The 18,652-nt window shown below is 49.5% G+C and overlaps 1 protein-coding gene and 1 non-coding gene across 4 annotated transcripts in view; both read right to left on the reverse strand.

The window, feature by feature from the left end:
* ARHGAP44 (Rho GTPase activating protein 44) overlaps positions 1–18,652 on the reverse strand; it is a 182,641-nt gene that overhangs the window by 3,245 nt on the left and 160,744 nt on the right. For 2 of the 3 annotated variants that reach the window (XM_087440408.1, XM_087440410.1), the window contains 4 exons: positions 9,138–9,365; positions 7,358–7,474; positions 6,326–6,483; positions 3,020–3,400 (listed from right to left, as the gene is read on the reverse strand). In XM_087440408.1, the coding sequence (XP_087296534.1) occupies positions 3,020–3,400; positions 6,326–6,483; positions 7,358–7,474; positions 9,138–9,365 (884 nt within the window). The remainder of the gene's footprint in view (positions 1–3,019; positions 3,401–6,325; positions 6,484–7,357; positions 7,475–9,137; positions 9,366–18,652) is intronic. The other variant, XM_087440409.1, reaches the window with a different exon arrangement.
* On the reverse strand, positions 17,249–17,355 carry LOC147914875 (small nucleolar RNA SNORA44). The gene has a single exon (XR_015554811.1). It is a non-coding gene; the product is annotated as a small nucleolar RNA SNORA44 (small nucleolar RNA).

Here is an 18,652-nt window from a genome sequence, read left to right on the forward strand (position 1 = left end):
AGAAGTGTCTGTTAGGAGACTGGTCTCCGCAGGACCATGGGCTTAGCAGCTTTCACGGGGCACTGGAGGGCCGAGATGGCGGGGGGAGGGCCCTCCCCTGGTTTGCTCTGGCCGCCCCTTCTTACTGTGGCAAAAACACCTGATTCCTTCTGGCTGATTTCATGTTCTTGCCTCGGTTTTACTTTTGAGCATCTGCTCTTGATAGGAGGAGACCAGGAAGAAATTGGCATAAGTGCTTCCAAAATATTGTATTGAGTTGGAGAGAAAAGATCTGGCTGGCCATATACACTGAGAAAAAAATGAGCTCAGGATGCATTCTAACACTATGGATTCTTCTGGATCTGCCAGCTGTCTCAGCCCAGAGAAGACAAGATAGAACTTCACGTCTGAAAGTGGAGCCCCGCTAGCGCCCACCGCGCTCGCAGAGGACAGGCTGCAGGCCTCGTGGTGGAGGACGGGCCGCTGCACCGGCAGGTCCTCTCATGGGGAGGGGCGCACTTCCCTAAACCAGGTGCACGTGGGACATTTTCCCCAGACACGGGGCACAGAGTCTTCAGCAGGCAAGCCAGTGACACAAAGACACGTCCTATAAAGAACAGGTCTGTCACCCCCTCAATGCTAAACCCGAGGGAGGGGAGGGAGGAGCTCAGATTAGGCGACTGGTGAAGAGAAGGTGGGGGAGAAGACGAGCTCGGCCTGTGTGCTGGCTTTCTCCCCCACCTCCTTCTAATGAAAAGAAAGCAAGGCCAGTGGTCTCCAAAAGCCAATGGGTCCGGCGGTTCCTGCTGAGGCTGGGGAGGCACCAAGAGTGAAGCTGCCATGCGGGTGGTCTGCGCCACATGCAGAGAGCAGAGCAGAGAGCTGTGGCCTGCTGGGCGAGGGGAGGGGGCGAGGCTGGGGCCGCTTACCCTGAAAATCCCCCTCACACGTATCCAAAACTGCGTCACTCATGTCACACAGCTGCAAGAACACAACGATAGGATTCGGAGAAAGGAATAAACAGGATGAAGCAAGAACGTAACAAAACAAGTCTGCCACGTATCGCAGTCAGGTGGAGGACACCAGATCATTACAGACTGCACACGGGCTCAGAGAGCTGGACACACGGGACAGGACAACAGTCCACTGCCAAAGAACATTACGGCAAAACAGGGTGTGCGGGGGTGGGCGCATGATTAAGTCTAAGGGTCACCAGTCCTTAAACTGGCACATTATATTTCCCACACGGCCGTGGGGGCACTGCCCCTCAACGCTTTCTGTTGCCCACTTTTTGCCCCCAGATTTCTCCTCTCATCCTGTTATCTTTCTGTTTCTCCTGAGTGATAACCTCTGCTCATTCCGTTCCTTCCAGTATGGGCACTACCCTGTGTCCCCTCCTTGGGGTGGCTGGAGCAGTCGGCAGGCTGATGTGTTGGAGGGAGTGGCCCCTCAAGCCCCCTCAGGGTGACCCCCAGCTCCTGGGTGTGCCCACAAGCCCCGAGGGCCCAGGCCTGTGCTCCCCCATCAGGGCTCCCTCAGGAAGCACACACCACCCCCAAGAACTACCGGCGGGAAGCGAAGAGTGGGGCTCACTGTCGTTTTTCAAGGAGGAATTTCCTTCATTTTTTATAAGCCTCAGGGTAGCTGACGGCAGATGTCCCTTCAACACAACATTAATCACGTCCAAAATAAAGAAGCCAGATCACCAGACGGCTGCTCCCCACAATATCTGAATCTCCTGACCCATCACAAACACTCCAGCTGACTCGCCTTTTCATAGGCAGTGAGGAGCCGAGCTCTGCAGGCCACCCCTCCATCGAATAAAGGGAAACCGTCACTAGCAGAGAGGGACGGACATGGGGAGAAAGGCACAATCGTGGGAGAAACTCCAGTGCACTGGGACCTAGGACTGCACTGCTCTTTGTGACTGCATGTGATCTGTGTGTAGTGTGTGCACATTTGTGTGTCTGTGGTGTTTGCATAGTATGTGTGGCGTGTGGTGTGTGTGTATGCACGTGTGCCAGTGTGTGGTGTCTGTATGGGATGTGTACGTGTGTGTGTGCTATACGTCTGTGTGTGTGTGTGCATGTATCTGTGTGGGGGCGTGTGTGTGTGTTCCATCCCAAGCTGCCTCCCCTTGTGCTACTTGCGGCAACACTAAGCTGCTATGCTCGGGCTCTCTGCCGCCTGATGACATGGTGGGCTGGCTCTATCCCAAGACACAGCCCAGCATTTTGCCTGCTGCCCTGCATGAGGAAAATGCTACAGTGATCTCAGTGGCTACCACAAATACGCCCTGAGCTTCTAATCTCATGTGGACAAAGCGTCTGGGGAGATGTTTCAAAAATGTCCTCTTCTCCCAACCAACAAATGGTTTTTGCTAAATGTGGTGTGTGTTTGTGATTTCATGCTTACACATTTTTCTGGGGGAAAATAGCTGTGTCTTCAATTTTAAGTTTAAATTATAACTAAATTTAGCAGTTGTGGGCTTGTCCAATAAGCTCCTCAAAGAACGAGAGGGACATGCATCTTTTCTGAAACTGACCCGTTTCTAAATATATATTGCTAGAAATACTTTTTTCTAATAAGGCTTATTTAATAGGAAAAAGTGTCTTCAGTTCTAGTGTCTGTTCTCAAGATTCAGGTTCATACCTGTTTAAAGGCTTGGGCCCTATCCAAGGAAAACCTCCAATACCTCACCTGGGCTTCGATGCCAGCTGTTCTGCAATCAGAATCCGGTTCCCAGCCTCTCCGGAGCACCACTCCAATGAACTCAGGGCGCTCAGCCCCCAAATTAAGAGCAGAAGCAGAACTGGGCTGGTGGGCACTCGATTGGGAGGAATCCCCTAAGAAGCCCCTCTGCGGGACAACCTGGATCTCAGGCTGCTTTCCACTGGCTTACGGGGGGGCTTCTAAGCTCTGCATGGCACCAGCACAGCCATCCTGTGGCACAGGGATTTGGTAACCGGCAGTGGCGCGAGCAATCCCTCCACTTGGCACATTTTGCTAAGGTTCATGGAAAAATCGGAATCTTGGTTACCTGTAGACATGCTTTCCCCGGGGGACATGCCATCTAGCACAGGGTGCTCCGTGGACTGCGGGCTAGAGGCTGAGAGGTTCATGGTGGGAGGCTGTGGAGGCGGCAGAGTGGGTCTCTGGCGGGGCTTCGGGGTGGGCCGCGACTTGGTTAAAGTGCTCGTGAAGCCAGAGGGAGAGGTCAGGGGAGGAACCGCAGCCGCCGGGGAGAGCTGGCCGGAGGCCAGAGAGTACCCTGGAGGGTAACTCAGTCCGTAGGGCGACGGGGTGCTCGGTGGGGTGGGAGACAGGCTGAGTGGGGACGGCTGGCCGGTGGACTGGTCAGTCATAGCCCCCGGCTGGCCAAAGGGGACCTTGGGTGGGATTGGTGCCAGCTTCTTGGAAACTGAAAGACAAAACAGAACAACAACAACACACAAGGTTGTTAAATGAAGCCCATCGTCCGTGCGGCCTGTGAACACCGCCTAGCCCTCCTTCACCACCCCCTACCCCTCGCACCCCCATCCCTACCCCTGGCTCTTGCCACCCTGAGAGCAGCCAATACATTTTTAAAAATTCACCTAGAACTGCAAGTTTTCACATGTCCCCATCTGTTCACTAATTTCTCCTCCTCTTCTCTGGATTCCTGCCATGATCTACACACACACACCCCAGACAAACTGGAGAACAAATTTCCCATCCACAGGCAGCGGCTGGTTTCCCAGCCTCCTCTCATCACTCTGTAGTGGTGAAGGTGGAGTAGTGCTCCGAGGAAGAGTCAGGGACGCGGGCACGACAGACGATGAAGAGAGTTCAACTTGCGACAGTGGATCCTGGACAGGGTCCCTGGCTACCCTGGCCAGTGTCCTCGGGGTAGGAAACTCTGACTTTTGGCCGAATCTTCCCAATGGCTCTGGGATCCCATAACGGTGACACGTGACCAAGTCCACAGAAGCCCAGCGCCGCCATCACTTCATCTGCCCTTCCCCGTCCTTCCCTCAATCCTGCGCGCTGGCCTCGGAGGTAATTTTCTTTCCAGAATCATGCCCTCTGGGTGTAAATGTGTCCAAATCTACTGCATTTGTCTAAACACATCATTGCTCCACACCCCCTCCATTGTCTTCATTTTCCTCTTTTTATTTACTTAACCATGCTAAAGGATGACAAAGACATTATATCTTTAACTGAAAATGAACTGGTGAGAATGACAAATTCAAACATTTGGAAGATCCCATTGATGCGCAAACATCTTGAGAAAGCAATCACCAATCTGTCAGAACTAAGTGAGGGCTGGCTGTGGGTAGCACTAATTGTAGAAGAAATTGTCTTTTAAGCCCTCAAGGAGGCATCAGGGCCTCTTCTCCCACCCCACCCCCCACGCCTCCATGTAACAAAATCTCTCCTAATGGTGCCTCGTGCGTGCACTCCCCTGGCTCCTTCGTGGGCAGTGTGGACACAAACATTGTCCTCAGAAACCCACTAATGTGGGTTCAAATTCCCGTCCAGTCTTACCCCCTGTCTGCCCTGGCGCAATTTATTTAAACCTCTTCTATACAAGGGGAAGAATAATATTTTCTCCACAGCGTTGCAATAATTAAATGGGATCCTGTAAGGAAAGCACCATGTAATCACGACTTATAATAAAGCCACTTTTCAGCTCTCCTGGCTGATGCAGGAATCACTCCACTGGAGGAGATGCAATTGATGCTTGACGTGTCTTCCCCTAGGTGAGCTGGGACAGCGAGGAGGCAGTGCCATCACCAAGACGTCTGTGATGGCATTTACCGCTCTGGGTAGCGACAGGACTAGGCCATGACGTAAAACTGCAGGCACGCTGTCAAAAGACTGAGGGGGTAAAAGAAAAGCTCAGTGTGCCATTAGCGGGCAAGATGGAGCGTAGAGAAGAAAGTTGTAGCCTTCCAATGCTGGCTCTGAGCTACTGAATGTCACTCGGGAAAGGGGTTTGAGTCATTCTAGGTCACATTCCCTACATAGGTCCAATGTGCTGTGAAAATTGAAAGGGACAACCTACCACTGGCATTAGGAACCCAACTGGCCTGGAACAGGAGCCCTGACCCCACTGGACAAAACAACAGCTTTGCCATCACCCTGCCTTATAGAACTGGGGGGAGGGTCAAAGGCCTTGTAAACAAAGACAGCTACAGACCTATATCTAGACCGCACAGAAGACCTGTTGGTGCTGGAGAAAAGCCCTGGAATGCTGAATCCCACCACCACCACTTTGGCTGAACTCCTCATCCTGAAGGGTCCTCAGCACATCCTGAACACACCACCCTTGTACTACAGTCCCATGTTTGCCTTTCTGGGGAGGCTCTGACTGCTGCTCTGTTATATCTCCACAGCTCTGCACACAGTAGGGCTCCACAGATGTCTGTAGGCTGTATGAGGACTAAGTGGGGAATGAACGAGATGGAGGGGCTGGGTGAGGGCTGACTTGGATGATGGGATTGCCACTGCAGCCTGGGGCCAGCGAGGCTGGAAAGGGACCTGTTGTGAAGGTCCATGTGGATAAGGAAAACCAGCCCTATTCCACAGATTCTGGAGGTAAAGCCACATCTAGAAACTGGAAAGATCTGAATGGAGAACAAATTAAACAAAATGCTATTTCAAACAAGCTAAAGACTTTGCTAAGAAATGACATAAGGTGAAAACCAAAAAGGTTCAGCTAAGTACACATTCCGTGCAGCTCCCCATTTATGAAATGTAACCACAGAGCATGTCTTCAGCTTCTGGGAGTCATTTCAGAGAGAATAACCAGGCCTTTTACAGTGTGTTCCAGTGGCAGATTCTGGGTTGGGTGGTTCATGATCAGTGTAGAAATTCTCAGGCCTTCCAAAACAGAAACATCGAAGGGCAGGACTCCTGCAGGAACAATCCTGGTTCCCTCCTCTGTGTCACCTCTACAAACAATCCAGGGGTAGGAGGCTGAACTAGGCTCCGGCTGGGGGGCAGGGGACTCCTGCAGAAGACTCCACACAGTTTTAAGTGATGGCAATAGAGCCTGGCACGGTCCGTGGAAGACATGTCATCCTGGGCAATGAGTTCTGCACAGAGGTCTTGGTGTATGGGAAGCAATGCCCTATATATGCCCCTAATGAGCCTGCTGTTCAATTGAGTAAATGGAGGAACAATGATGAAACAATCCCTCTTGGAGTTGGTTAACTTCCAAAAGTTCTAATGCCCAGACAAGGAATTTTTCACTAAGCCCCATGGTTTCTTAATATCCACGCTAATTGAAGAAAATGAGTTTTTAGGCAGTGAAACAGCTTTCTCTGGCCTGAGACCAATGTGGAGGGTGGCAGTGACGTACCTTTCCGGAGGGTGTGAGGGCTCTGGTCTGCAGGAGGCTGGCTGGGGCTGGTGCTTGGCTGCACCCCTGGCTGCGTCCCTGCACAGGGAGGCCCCTGGCTGGAGCCTGGACTTCCTTTCTGCCCAGATCCTGGGGAAAGTTCCTTGCTTTTAGAAGTGCTGAAACACAAGTACACAGAACAAAAGAGAACCCTGAACTCAGGCAACTTCAGCACCAGCACTGTGGATCGCAGTATGTGTTCCCTGGGTCAGCTCAAGTCTGTCCCAGCTCTAGTCTGTCTCGGGGATTTCTTAAAGCCTTCAAAGATGCCCCTGGAGGTGACTGACCCTTCCTGGGGATCTGACGGCCTGGGTTCTACTCTTATCTCTGTGTGGCACTCACTGCCAGCTTCCTCTCCATGCCTCTTCCTTCTCTCCACAAGGAGACCATGAGAAATGAGAGGCAGGGCCCTTGAGCATCCTCACTATATCTTGTGATCAGCATGGGGATTCTCGGACACTCTGAAACTCTTGTCTCTTCTGTATCCACAGCATACCGGAGCAAGAGGACTTCTTAGGGTCAGCGTGCTGAATGGGGGCTGATGACTCAGGCTCACACTGCCAAGCTTTATGGCCATGGCTCTCCAGCTCTCCAGCTCCTTTCCCCGAGTCTCCACCACACTCCCAAATAGGGGAGGAATTCTGGGACCTACCCTCAAACTCAGTAACAGATCCCTGCAGATGGCAGGGCTGACACAGACTGGCTATACTCCTGAACATGGGCCAATTCAAGTCCCAGTCCTCCAGGCTCAGAGGGGTCCATGGAGTGCTGGTCTGTGGAGTGGAGTTGAGTAGGGTGTCCTCGAACATGTACTTTATCCTTAGGAGAATGCCTGAGAAAGAGCTAGCAGTGAAGGATGAATCCTCTTTGGGAACTGGTGACCCAGGGCTGTCTCTTTGTCAATTCATGGGACTCCAGAGGCCCTCACTGCCATTGGCCCTCACCCCCTCTGAGCCTGGCTGGAGAGAGCTGCCAGGCCTGGAGAAGACGGACCTGGGTGGGGAATGGGAAGGTTGGAGCAAGCCAGAGCAGGGGAAGGGCCTGCCATCCTCAGGGCCTCGAGGGGGAGCCATAACAGGAATCCGGCAACTGGAGGAAACATCATCTGGGCTGCAAATGTCCAGAAAACAGAAAAAAAAAGAACACAAAAAATAACAATGGAACAACCGTTTGTATTGGAAGGAATCCATGTGGGGAGAAAAAGAGTGGTACAAGACAAAGAAGGATGCTGACACCGAGAGGAAACCTACAGAACTGGTGACCCCGGGAAAAAGGGGCATATGACTGCAGAGCAATGAGACTGACCTTTTAAATAATCTGAACCAGTGGGCGACGTTCCCTGCCCGGAGTGACTCTGCAAGGTCACCCATCCATAACATTCCAGGAACACCTTCAGAGCCTGGGGAAATCCATCTTTGAGGGGCATTTTCTAGAAATATCATTTATATGTCAAATATCGTTTGGCACCAAGTCTCAGTTATAAGATGGAAAATCAGGATGAAGCCGACGCATGTCCAAAAAGGGATCTGTCCCAGCAAATCTGTCTATCTGTTCATTTCCTCCTCATCAGCCTCTCCGGCCCACAGCCATCAGCCTCTGCTTCTCCACTGGACTCACTTTCCCCGTCCGCATTTCTCAGGAGGACCTGGATCCGGTGAGTCCACAGCCAGGTCTGGGTCCTCTCGTCCTGTCTGAGTTGGAGCATCAGCAACAACCCAAGCATGTGCAGCGTCCATTCCCCCCTGAACTCGAGGACTGTCCCCTTTTACCTCTGTCATTTCCCCATTTCACAGGGAAAATTCCTTCTACTCAGTAAAGGAAAAAGAAAAGCCTGTAATCCGTTCATTTAGGGGGTTGGTATTTGTGTGTGTGCGTAAAGCTCAGGTTAAAAGGGTCAGCTTCCCAAAGTCCCCCGCATTTTTGCAGCAGTGGCCATGGAGGAAGGTTGCGTCCCATAACGGAATGCACAGCGGCGTCTGATCTGACGTGGCTTTCCTACGTCTCTGAATCGTTGTTTTAGAACAGACAGAAACGAACGAACAGCAAAGTAGTTTCCTTGTGCAATTCCCACTTCTAGAATCCCCTCTGACCACACCTCTTTCCAGGAAGGGCTAGATAAGCCTTGTTCCCGGCCACCCTGGCTATGACCATGTGCTGTAATTATCTGTCAGGGCATATCTGCTCACTGGGACATGTGTGCCTTAAGGGCACAGGGCCAATCTTTCATCTTTGGACAGCAGGGTCCTCTATAAATGTTCACTGAACTAGTGACTGAATGAGCTTGTTCTCACTTTTTTCTTCTTCTAAAAGAATGGAAATACAACCATGCAGCCTGCTGCAAAGGTCACCCGGCCCAGCATGACCACACGACCTCCACTCCTTCCCTGGTTTGCAGTAAAAATGGCTCCCAGGAATCTAAAGGTCGAGGAGAGGAAAAGAGAAGCACTGACATTCTACATTTCAAAATAGGGACCTTATAACGGCATAGGCAGGAGGAAGTAGAGAGGTGGGAACTTCGATTCCTCACTCACTTGAGCAAGCTGCCAGCTCATATGGTGGCTTGGGGATGCTATTCTTGGGAAGCCTGGGCTTTATCTGATAATCCAGGGAGCTGTGAATGACTTATTTGGTGCCAGCATGATGCAGAAAGCCAAACACGAACACTTAGAAATGGAGAGAAATGACAGAATCCAAGAGGCCTGGAGCGGATGCAGCAAACCCAGACACCCCACACCACAGCCAGCCCGCCCGAGGCGGCCGGGGCCCCGCTTACCTGGTCCGCTCGGCACCGGGCTGGAGGCCCAGGCTAGATGGAGAGAGCGAGGGCGCCGCTGAGGCTGGGCCGTCCAGGGGCTGCTCGGGCAGGGGCGACGGCAGGGGCGCTGCCAACTCGGCGGGCGGGGCAGGGGGCTGCATGGTAGGCGGGGCGCACGATGCTTTCCGGCCGGCCGAGGAGCCTCTTCTAGCCACCCAGGACGTGTCCATGACCCTCACGCCCATGCTGACGAGGGACACAAAGACACCTGCTTACCCACGCGCGCCAGGCTCCCGGCTCCCTCCCCGACGACGCAGACACATTCAAGCACGTCCGCGTTAGGAGAACAGCAGCGCAGCCTTAGCACCCTCCTGGGCCCAGGGAAGCGAGGCATCAGGCTGTGCTCCGCGGACGGCCGGGAGGGCAGTGCTCAGAGCAGCCCGGCTGCTCCGGGCCAGGCCTCACACCAGCGGCCCCAGCACAGCTGGCAGCTGCGCCTCCACCCTCTGCCAAAGCCAGCTGGCCTTAGGATCTGGGCGTGGAATCCAAGCTTCCCTTAGAGCAGAATGCAGCCTCTCGGGGGGGGCACTCACTTCTCCCACGTGGAAGATGGAAGTGGGCAGGACAGGGAGCAGGGCAGCATCAGACTAGAACACAGGCACTGACCAGCAGGAGACATCTAAATAGCCATCCTTCTTTTCGTCATGGGGGGGTCTAAAGCACGGGACCCACTCAGGATTTGTGCGCTAGCCCAGGACCCTGGCCAAGCTACAACCTCTGCTGGCCACACCCACTTGTCTACACAGCAGGGAAGGGGTGACCATGCCTATGGTCACGCAGGGCTTTGATTCAATTTTAATGATGGGAACACAGTCAGCTTCAAGTAAGTCGGCCAAGCAACCAAACACGGCACATTCACCCCCTGGCAGAGCTCACTAAGGCACAGCTTGCTGGGTTTTCAGAGATTGGCCGTGGCCTTGTAGCTACCCGAGGATACCATACCTTTGGATTTTCCTAAGGCTGCAGGGACAGAAACATACAGATATTAGTGTCAAAGAAACTACGCCTTACTATGGACATACAGGTTGTCTCTGGTCAAAGTCAGGGTCTAAGTGTGGGGCTTTTTTTGTGCCATGAAATTGTTTCAGTTTAGTTGGTCTCTCTAGTTCAAGTGACTCTTCTATTTGTATGGATGGACATCATATCCCACCAAGCACATAGTTGAGAAAAGAGCAGCTGATGAGTTGACGTCGGTGCGGGTAGGGGTGGGGGTGGGGGGAGGGTGTCATAATGGAGAAAAGAATCGATAGAAGTAGCCAACTGCTCGCTTCTAAGCTGTGTGACTTAGAAGGTGATTAATTCCCTCTCCTCTGGTCCAGGAGGTAACTGGTACTGTGGTATGCACTCAAGGCCTTCATTGACTAGGGCAAGAACTAATACTTCTAGGATCAACAGAAATGCAGACATTCATGCAGGGAGAAAACATGTCTCCCAGCCAGCATCAGTCTCTGCCACATATATGTACAGTGGGGTGTGAGGCTTATCGTGTGCTTACTCGCACCCACACTGGTCAGAAGCACAGAGCTATTACACCATGAAATCCTGCCCAGGGATTTCCTACAAGGCCACGTTTACCTTGTAGAGGTGCAGCAAGATTAAAAACAAAAAAAGGTTCCAGTTTGCAGATTGGTCATAGCAGGTGGGATTTGGGTCCTTTAAGGAAATCTGCTTCGGGATGGAGTCTGCAGTGAGGTGCACAGTGAAGTGGATGGGGACAGCTTCCTGACACTCTTCCCTCTGTAGGATCCCCAGAGACCTTCTCATGTGTAGTGTCATTGTAAATATTTCTCATCTCCCCTGGATGGCTCTGAGGAGGCACCTTGGGGGAAGAGGTTGTCTCTTTTCAGGACCCATTAGCTTTCAAGCCACCTTGGGTCTGAGGACCCTCCACTAATAAATAAGTACCTTCCATAGGAGATCCAGAATCACTCTTGGAGGCCACTCAAAACTCTGGGACAGGATCCAGTTGCATCCCCTGATATATAAAGTAGGCTACAAAGGAGTACTGAACTATGCTCTTTGGGCTTCAGAATTTATCAGGATGAAAAGAGCAAAAAGCTTAATATTCCACTTGGGGAAGGGAACTTGTACCACTGAGTTGCAACAGTTGGAGAGGATGGCAGGCATGTAAGATGTTTCCCATAGCGATCAACAGAAGGAGCCCTAAAGGATGTAACTTGCATCCTGTCTTCTCTTGCTGACCCTGTTCTCTTTCACTTAGGAAGACCTTTCCCATTGGTGGGGGGTGTGGGGAGGCATGAGCTTCAGGATCAGGGCGGGTGGGAGATGCCTTCTACTTCCAGCGGCATCTTCCAGCATCAGCAAGCTCAGACACCAGGCTACCTGGTGATCTTCTCCTGGTTTACCAAGGGAAGGAGCCCACTGGGGCATGGGGTATGGACCAGTGAGACCTACTAAATATAAGGGCAAAATGTCGGCAACCAAGAAATAAGAGCCGACGGTACACTTCTGCTTCTGCAAAGAGACTGTTGTGCCGTCTGTAATCACCACTTTCCCAGCTGAAATTACTTCTTTGTGGGAGGCAGCATCATATGTTCACAGTGAACAAGCGTCAAATGTTCAGTGATATTTTCAAAAAGTAATGTAAATCTTCCCAGAGAGAATCAATCACAAAGGCAGTAGCAATGCTGTTGCAGCCCTAACAGCATGTTTACTTTCAGAAGCAAATTGGTATAAATAAATGCTATATTTAATTTAAATGTTTGAAAGTCTAGATAGAACTCACCCCGATGACAAAACTTATAGAATCGCTTGGCATGCTGCGAGGAGGGAAAGCTATTCAAAGATGGAGGAATACAACCGGAAGGTTCTATCAGCAGTTCACAAGTTTCTGTTTATTGCTCTAGCACATAAAGAAGCAACCCTAGCCAGAGTCAAGAAACTGCTTGTGTTTACCAAGGAGTGAAATGGAAGTGCAGTTAATAAAGAACAATTGACTCCATTAGAAGTCACTGCACAGACACGTAAGGCCAGGCTGGATGTCAGGTATTTCTCATGCCTAGTGCTTCTCGTGAAAACTAAGAACTTGGTTTTCAATCCCTTTATAGCTGAATCAAGGAAGAAAGAAAGAAGCCAGAGGCCAGGAAGAAGCAAAGGGTTTGGAAATCAATAAGCGGGAGGCAGGAGGACACGACCGAGTCCAGGAGGGGACCTCAGACGAAGCCTCTCTTCTGGCTTCTCTGGGGCTTCTGAGAGGAGGGAGCGAGGTGGGAGAAGAGGACCTGCAGCATCGGGGAGGTGACCCTGAGACACGCCTCCCACTCCTCTCTTTTAGGGTAAGGAGACAAGGGGCAGGGAATTCAGAGTTCTCACCTGCTCATCATTGGCATTCATGTGGGGTAGGCCAGGTGACAAATCCTCACCTTGGCAAGGTAGCCCCACTGAAATACAGTCTTCCCTGTTTAACTCTCCCCAGTCCACCAAGATCTTATGTTTGTATGGAACTTATCCTAAGCCATACTTTGTATTTTTCATGAGAGACAGTATCACGGAATAGGCTCTGGAATGATCCAGTCCTCTCGACCCAGTTAAACCATTGACTGACTCAGTAGAGCTCTCTCCTCATCTACAGAATGAGGCTAATACCTCCCATCCCATTTCCAACACCCCATGAAGGTAATTTATCAATGACTGAGTGCTAAGATATATTTAGCACACCCCTGGACTACTACCTGGGAGTAGAAGCCAAGTGGTCATGTAACGGGTTGTGGTGGTGTGAGAGAGATGGGAAACACAGGTGTGCCTGGTAAGAGGTATGTCTAGCTACGCAAATGGTATTTTATGGGGGTGACAAGTTGGAGATGCAGAGAATCATACGACATCCTAAAGGAGGGAAGATAAAGGCCTGGTAGCTGGATTGTGTGGAGCTAGAGTGGCAGCTCCATGATATGGTGACCCCACTCCCTGTCCTGCTCCTCATTTCTTCTAGGGAGCAGCACAGCCCTGTGGGCAAGAGCATGGGGTTTGGAAGGAGGGATTTAAGATTTGAATTCCAGATTTTCCCTTTACTAACTGTGTGACAGGGATGAGTTACTTTATATCTACTATCCTCTGATCATCTGTAAAATGAGAGTAATGACGTCCCCCTCTCTCTGAGGGCTGTTGTAAAGAATACATAGAACAGAGTGCACAAATTACATAGCACCTACTGAGAAATCAATAAGCAGTAGCCTTGATGATGATGATGCTCTGTCCTTGTAGGTGCCAAGTACAGATGATGTAAGAAAAAAAATCCCCATGGAGAAAGAAAGAAAGAAAGAGTGAACCCAAGTCTAAAGCAGGCTGATTGAAGGGGGAAAGAAGGATACTATGTCAGTGAATCAGGTCCAGTGAGAGATGGAGATATTAGAAAGACCCCATCTGGGTACATCACCTGGTTTACAGGGTCTGCCATCAGATTTCTTTCCTTCCTAACACTGGCCCTAAACATCAAAAGATTTTGGGGTGGCTTCTCGGGTAGAAGTGGGGAAGGGAACATAAAACAAGGAACACAGGTAAGAGTCATTTTCTCCTAGGTTCCTAGTCTTCTAGGAATCTGGTGAGTTAGATGAACCCATGTGGATTTCAGAGGACAGGATGGTGAAAGCCTGCTTGGATGACCCTAGGCTTAAGGAACAGAAAAATAAAGAGGGGATCCTCACAATCCCAAGTCTTACTGCCCAGCCCGGGTCATCAGGGCAGGAAATAAGGAAAGAACAGGAAAGGTCACCTTGGCTGAAAGGTTCTTTGGAAAACAACTGCGATAGAGTGCAGGAGACTCAGCCAGGAATGGCCACAACCCTTCTGGCCTACCGAAGGTCTTCCAGGTCACAGGGAGCCTCCTGCAACCTCCCACTGTCCTTAGCCAGTCCATTTTGGTATTAGTATAATTTGTGCTTGCAGAATTAGCCCAATTGCTCATGGTAAGGCAGAGACAGATAAAAACACTGAAGGTGTTTTAGTGAGGTGCCAAACAAAGGGCTTGGTCAGGGTGCCTCATGGATGGAGAAGTGCACTCAGCCATGTTGCTATCTTAAAAACATAACAATGTCACTCAAAAATTTACTGTGTGTACTAGAAACAGCTAACATTTACCATGTGCCAGTCATTGTTCTAAATACTTCATTAATTAAGATGCTCAGAAACAACTCTGAGGTTGGTGCTTACTATTATTTTCCTATTTTGTACATAAAGACATGAAGGCATTCAGAAGTTAAGTAAATTCCTAAGATCACATGGCCCGGATTTGAATTCAGAGAGCCTGATCCCAAAGTTCATACTGGGCATGTTCACAGGACGACTTCACATAAGGTTATTCTTCTCACACAGGGTGGGAGAGGAAAGGGAGTAGGAAGGTTAGACCTATAACTGTCTCCTTGATGCAGGCAATGAAGCGGCATTCTTGTGTTCAAGTCTATAACCTGGTAGGCCATCCAGGGAAAGCAGAAGACCCAGGACCTTAAAAATTGAAAGAGACAAAGGCCTGCCCACGGAAAAAAAAAAGCCCAAATCTGAAAGTTGGAAGATCCAGCTCCAAGAAGAATAGGTGTCTACAGGCAGAATACATTTATCACTGAGCAGAAGTGTGCTGTGGACCATTCTAGATAATAAGTTGTCAGGGGTTAGCAGTTGTTTTTTGTTTTTCTTTTTTCCTCTGTAGGACAGACATCTGCTTTGCTGTTTTTGAACTCTGGTCAGGAACAATCCTAGCCACAGATGCATACAATAAATGGCTTTGAAGTATTCAAGTCTATAGAGATCTAGAAGGTTTTGACTTTTGTTCTAGAGATCAGTTACATTTGGCAAAGGCCAGCCAAGAGGGAGGAGACAAGCAAACCCGGTAGGTCCCCAAATATCCATTGAAGCCTCGGAAGTTCAGGGACTGTTTAAGAAGAACTTGGAGGCCAGAGGCCCATGGTGCCAATGTGAGAGAGAAGGGAACCTGAAAATCCTGACTCAGCTTTGCCTACACTCACCTAGGGAGGCCAGAGTCAAGTATTTTCTAGCTCCTCTCAGGATGAGTCCTCTCCTAAATACTTAATAACAGAGTTTCTTAATCTCGCCAGTACAAATAAAGGCCAGAGTCGACTGGCAACATTTCACAGACCTGGCCTCAGCATCTATAAATGTGTAAATCCTGGAAATGTGACAGCTGAGGTGGGACCTGGGACAAGAATCGACCTCTCAAAGGTCCATTCGATCAATCCAAATCCAAAATATGAGTCAAATTTTCCACTGGTATCTAGGATGGCTTTCTAGGTAAGCTGGTCTTACAGGTTCAGGCTCTTATCTGAAATAAAATTATGACACCATTTACCCATGATTTAATTCCTTTCAGGGCTACTGTCTCTTATGTGCTGCCCATCTTCCCACTGTGGGTCTAGAGAAGATCTCAATACCTACAATGACAAAAACAAGTCTCTTGGGACACGAGTTCTGATTGTCTCATGACAATAGGCTTTATGATCTAATAAATTTGGGAAATGATGAATGCCACAGCCCCCTTTTGAAGATTTGTGGCATGTACACAGCATGTTATAGACCCTAAGAAGTCATACAGTAAAGAAATTGGTTTGAATGTGTTGAATCATGTGTTTCAGGAACTCATTAGACCCCAGATTTCCATCCCCCCCACCCCAAAATAACCGACAATAAGTGGAAATAGTATTCCATAGAGCACCACTCAGATTGCTCTCGAACCTTCTTAATTAAACGTGCCTATTCCACATCACAGAACACCTAGGTTAAAGTCCAGACAGGTGGGACAAGACCCATCGCAGAGTAGCTCTCAAGCAGAGAGAATGCCTCCCACATCAAACTGAGCTCCAGGAGAGAGCACTAGCTCTGGTGTAAACATCCTCATAGATTTTTTTGGGTTGCTGTCAACTGGCTCTGGTAGAGGACCTCGGAGGACCAGAGCACTGTGGAGCAAGTGAAATGGCTACAGGCATGTCAGATTTCAAGACTTGAAAGAGGAGCTGCACGTCGGTCTTCTGAATATAAAGAGCCAAGATCATTGGGACCTCTGTGGACAGACTGCCATCCCACTGGGACCCCAGAGTCTGCAGGCAGCTTCACAGATGCTGTCAGGGCCTTGCCATGAGTGGGTTTAGGGGTACAGGAGGCTAGAACTCAGCAGGACAGTGGGACAGATGCGTCAGCCAGCAGGGCCCGTGTAGAGAGCATGGGCCAGACCCAGGAGGAAGCAAGCAAGCAGCAGGGAAAGGCAGGCATCAAGGAAACTGGCGCGTAAGGTAGGGGGGTAGTGGTGGGACTGGCGGGCTCCGTCTGGAGTCTGAGGCTGGCAATGGGCAGGCAGTGGAAGCAGGAGTAGAAAGGGGGAGGATGACAGCCTTCAGGAGGGTAGAGATGTGACGCTAGGAAGGAGGCTTCATCGCTGATGTCATTTCTGTTCTTGCCTCTGTGCTTTTCCACGGGTCCCTCAACAATCCCAGCTGATTTGTTCAGATTGTACTGGGGACGCAGCCAATGGACACATCTGACAAATGCTTAGGGTCTGTGGGTCCATCTTGACCAACAGGGAAGAAAGTATAGACGTCTTGGCCAACTTTTTTGGAGGCAGTAAGTCTTGCATAAAAAATATTTGATGTGACCAGGGATAATGCTTCTGCCGTTGTCAGAAAAACAGAAGGGATTTGCAAGGTTACTTTCATTTATTATTTGGGAATAATGAACCAAGAAACAAATGTCACTATTCTATAAAACAACCAAACAAACAAAAAACAATACAAATAAGGCATTAAAAATCCTTAACAACCTGCACCCTAAAATTTCTAAGTGGGAACTTAGGAAAGTGTAGAGAACCCTAGTGTGACCTACTCAATACTTTGTCACTCAAAGTGTTGGCAGAGTTAGGAAGGTCTGTATGTTACACCAACATTCAATGGCTAAAGTAGGAAAGTTTTGATAAATTTAAACAATGGTATCATTGCCAAATTCTTTATTCAGAACGGCAAAATTTTTCTGTGATTCAGTGGTTCTCAACCCTAGATGCACATTAGAATCATCTGAGACAGTTTTATCTTTTTTTTTTTTTTTTTTTCCTGAGGTATTATAGGAAAGGCAAGTGGCAGCTGCAGGTATTATGCTGACCTGAGCTGTCAAAGTCTCTCCAGGTTGCTCTCGCATGCATCTGAGACACTTTTAAAAAATACCAATGCTGGGGCCGGCATAGTGGTTAAGTTCAGGTGCTGAACTTAACAACTTCGGCAGCCCAGGATGCGCCAGTTGGATCCTGGGTACAGACCTACACACTGCTCATCAAGCCATGCTGTGGCAGCATCCCACATACAAAATAGAGGAAGACTGGCACAAATGTTAGCTCAGGGACAATCTTCCTCACCAATAAATAAGCAAGCAAGTAAATAAATAAATAAATGAATGAATGAATAAAAAAAAAATACCATTGCCTGAATCCCAGCCTGACTGAGTTGCTTAAACTGAGTTTTAAACACAAACACATCCAGCCAATTAAATCAGACTGGAGGAATGGTGGGTAGGAGGTACAAGACATCCGTATTCTTTTTTTAAAGCTTGTTCTTGCTACCTTTTTTTGTATAACAAACCACCCTTAAATCTTAGTAGCTTATTTCTCTAGGTCACAAATGCACAGTTTTGGTAGAGTTAGACAAGGACAGCTGTCTACTCTACACAGCACTAGCTGAGGTGGCTTGGGTTGGCCTGGAAGACTCCAAGACAATTCACTCACAAAGCTAGTAAGTTGGTGCCGGCTGTCAGCTTGGTGCTCGGCTGGGGATGAAGGTTGGGGCTTCAATTTCTCTCCAAGGGGCTGACTGGACTCCCACACAGTGAGGTAGCTGGCTTTCAAGAACGAGTGTTCCAAGAGACTCAGGCATAATCAAGAAGGCTTTTTCTGACCTAGCTTCAGAAGTCCCAGAACATCACTTCCACCACATTCTGTTAGTTAAGTCACTGAGGCCAACTCAGAGTCAAAGGGAGGACAATTAGATTTCAATCCTCAATGGGAGGAGAATCAAAGGACCAGCCGCCATCTTCACCACGGAGCTCCTGGTGTGTAGCTGCAGGGGAGGGATGAATTAGTTTCCTGTGGCTGCTGTAAAAAGTACCACAAAGTTGGTCAACAACCAAAATTTATTCTCTCACAGTTCTGGGGGCCAAAAGTCCAAAATCAGTATCACTGGGCTGAAATCACGGTGTCAGCAGGACTGCGCTCCCTCCAGAGGCTCTAGGGAGAATCTGTTCCTTGCCTCTTCTGGCTTCTGGTGGCTGCTGGCATTTCTTGGCTTGTGGCCACATCTTCAAATCTCTCTCCGCTCCAACTTCGTATCTCTCTTTCTCTGTGTGTGTATGTCAGAGCTCCCCTCTGCCACCCTCTTATGACACATGTGATTACACTTAGGGCCTACTGTGATAACCCAGAGTAATCTCATTTCAATCACATCTGCAAAGACCCTTTTCCGCAAATAAGGTAA

Source organism: Ceratotherium simum, chromosome 16 (genome assembly GCF_057802395.1).
Source record: "Ceratotherium simum simum isolate JZ-2026a chromosome 16, ASM5780239v1, whole genome shotgun sequence".
In the NCBI taxonomy this organism is placed as follows: Eukaryota; Metazoa; Chordata; class Mammalia; order Perissodactyla; family Rhinocerotidae; genus Ceratotherium; species Ceratotherium simum.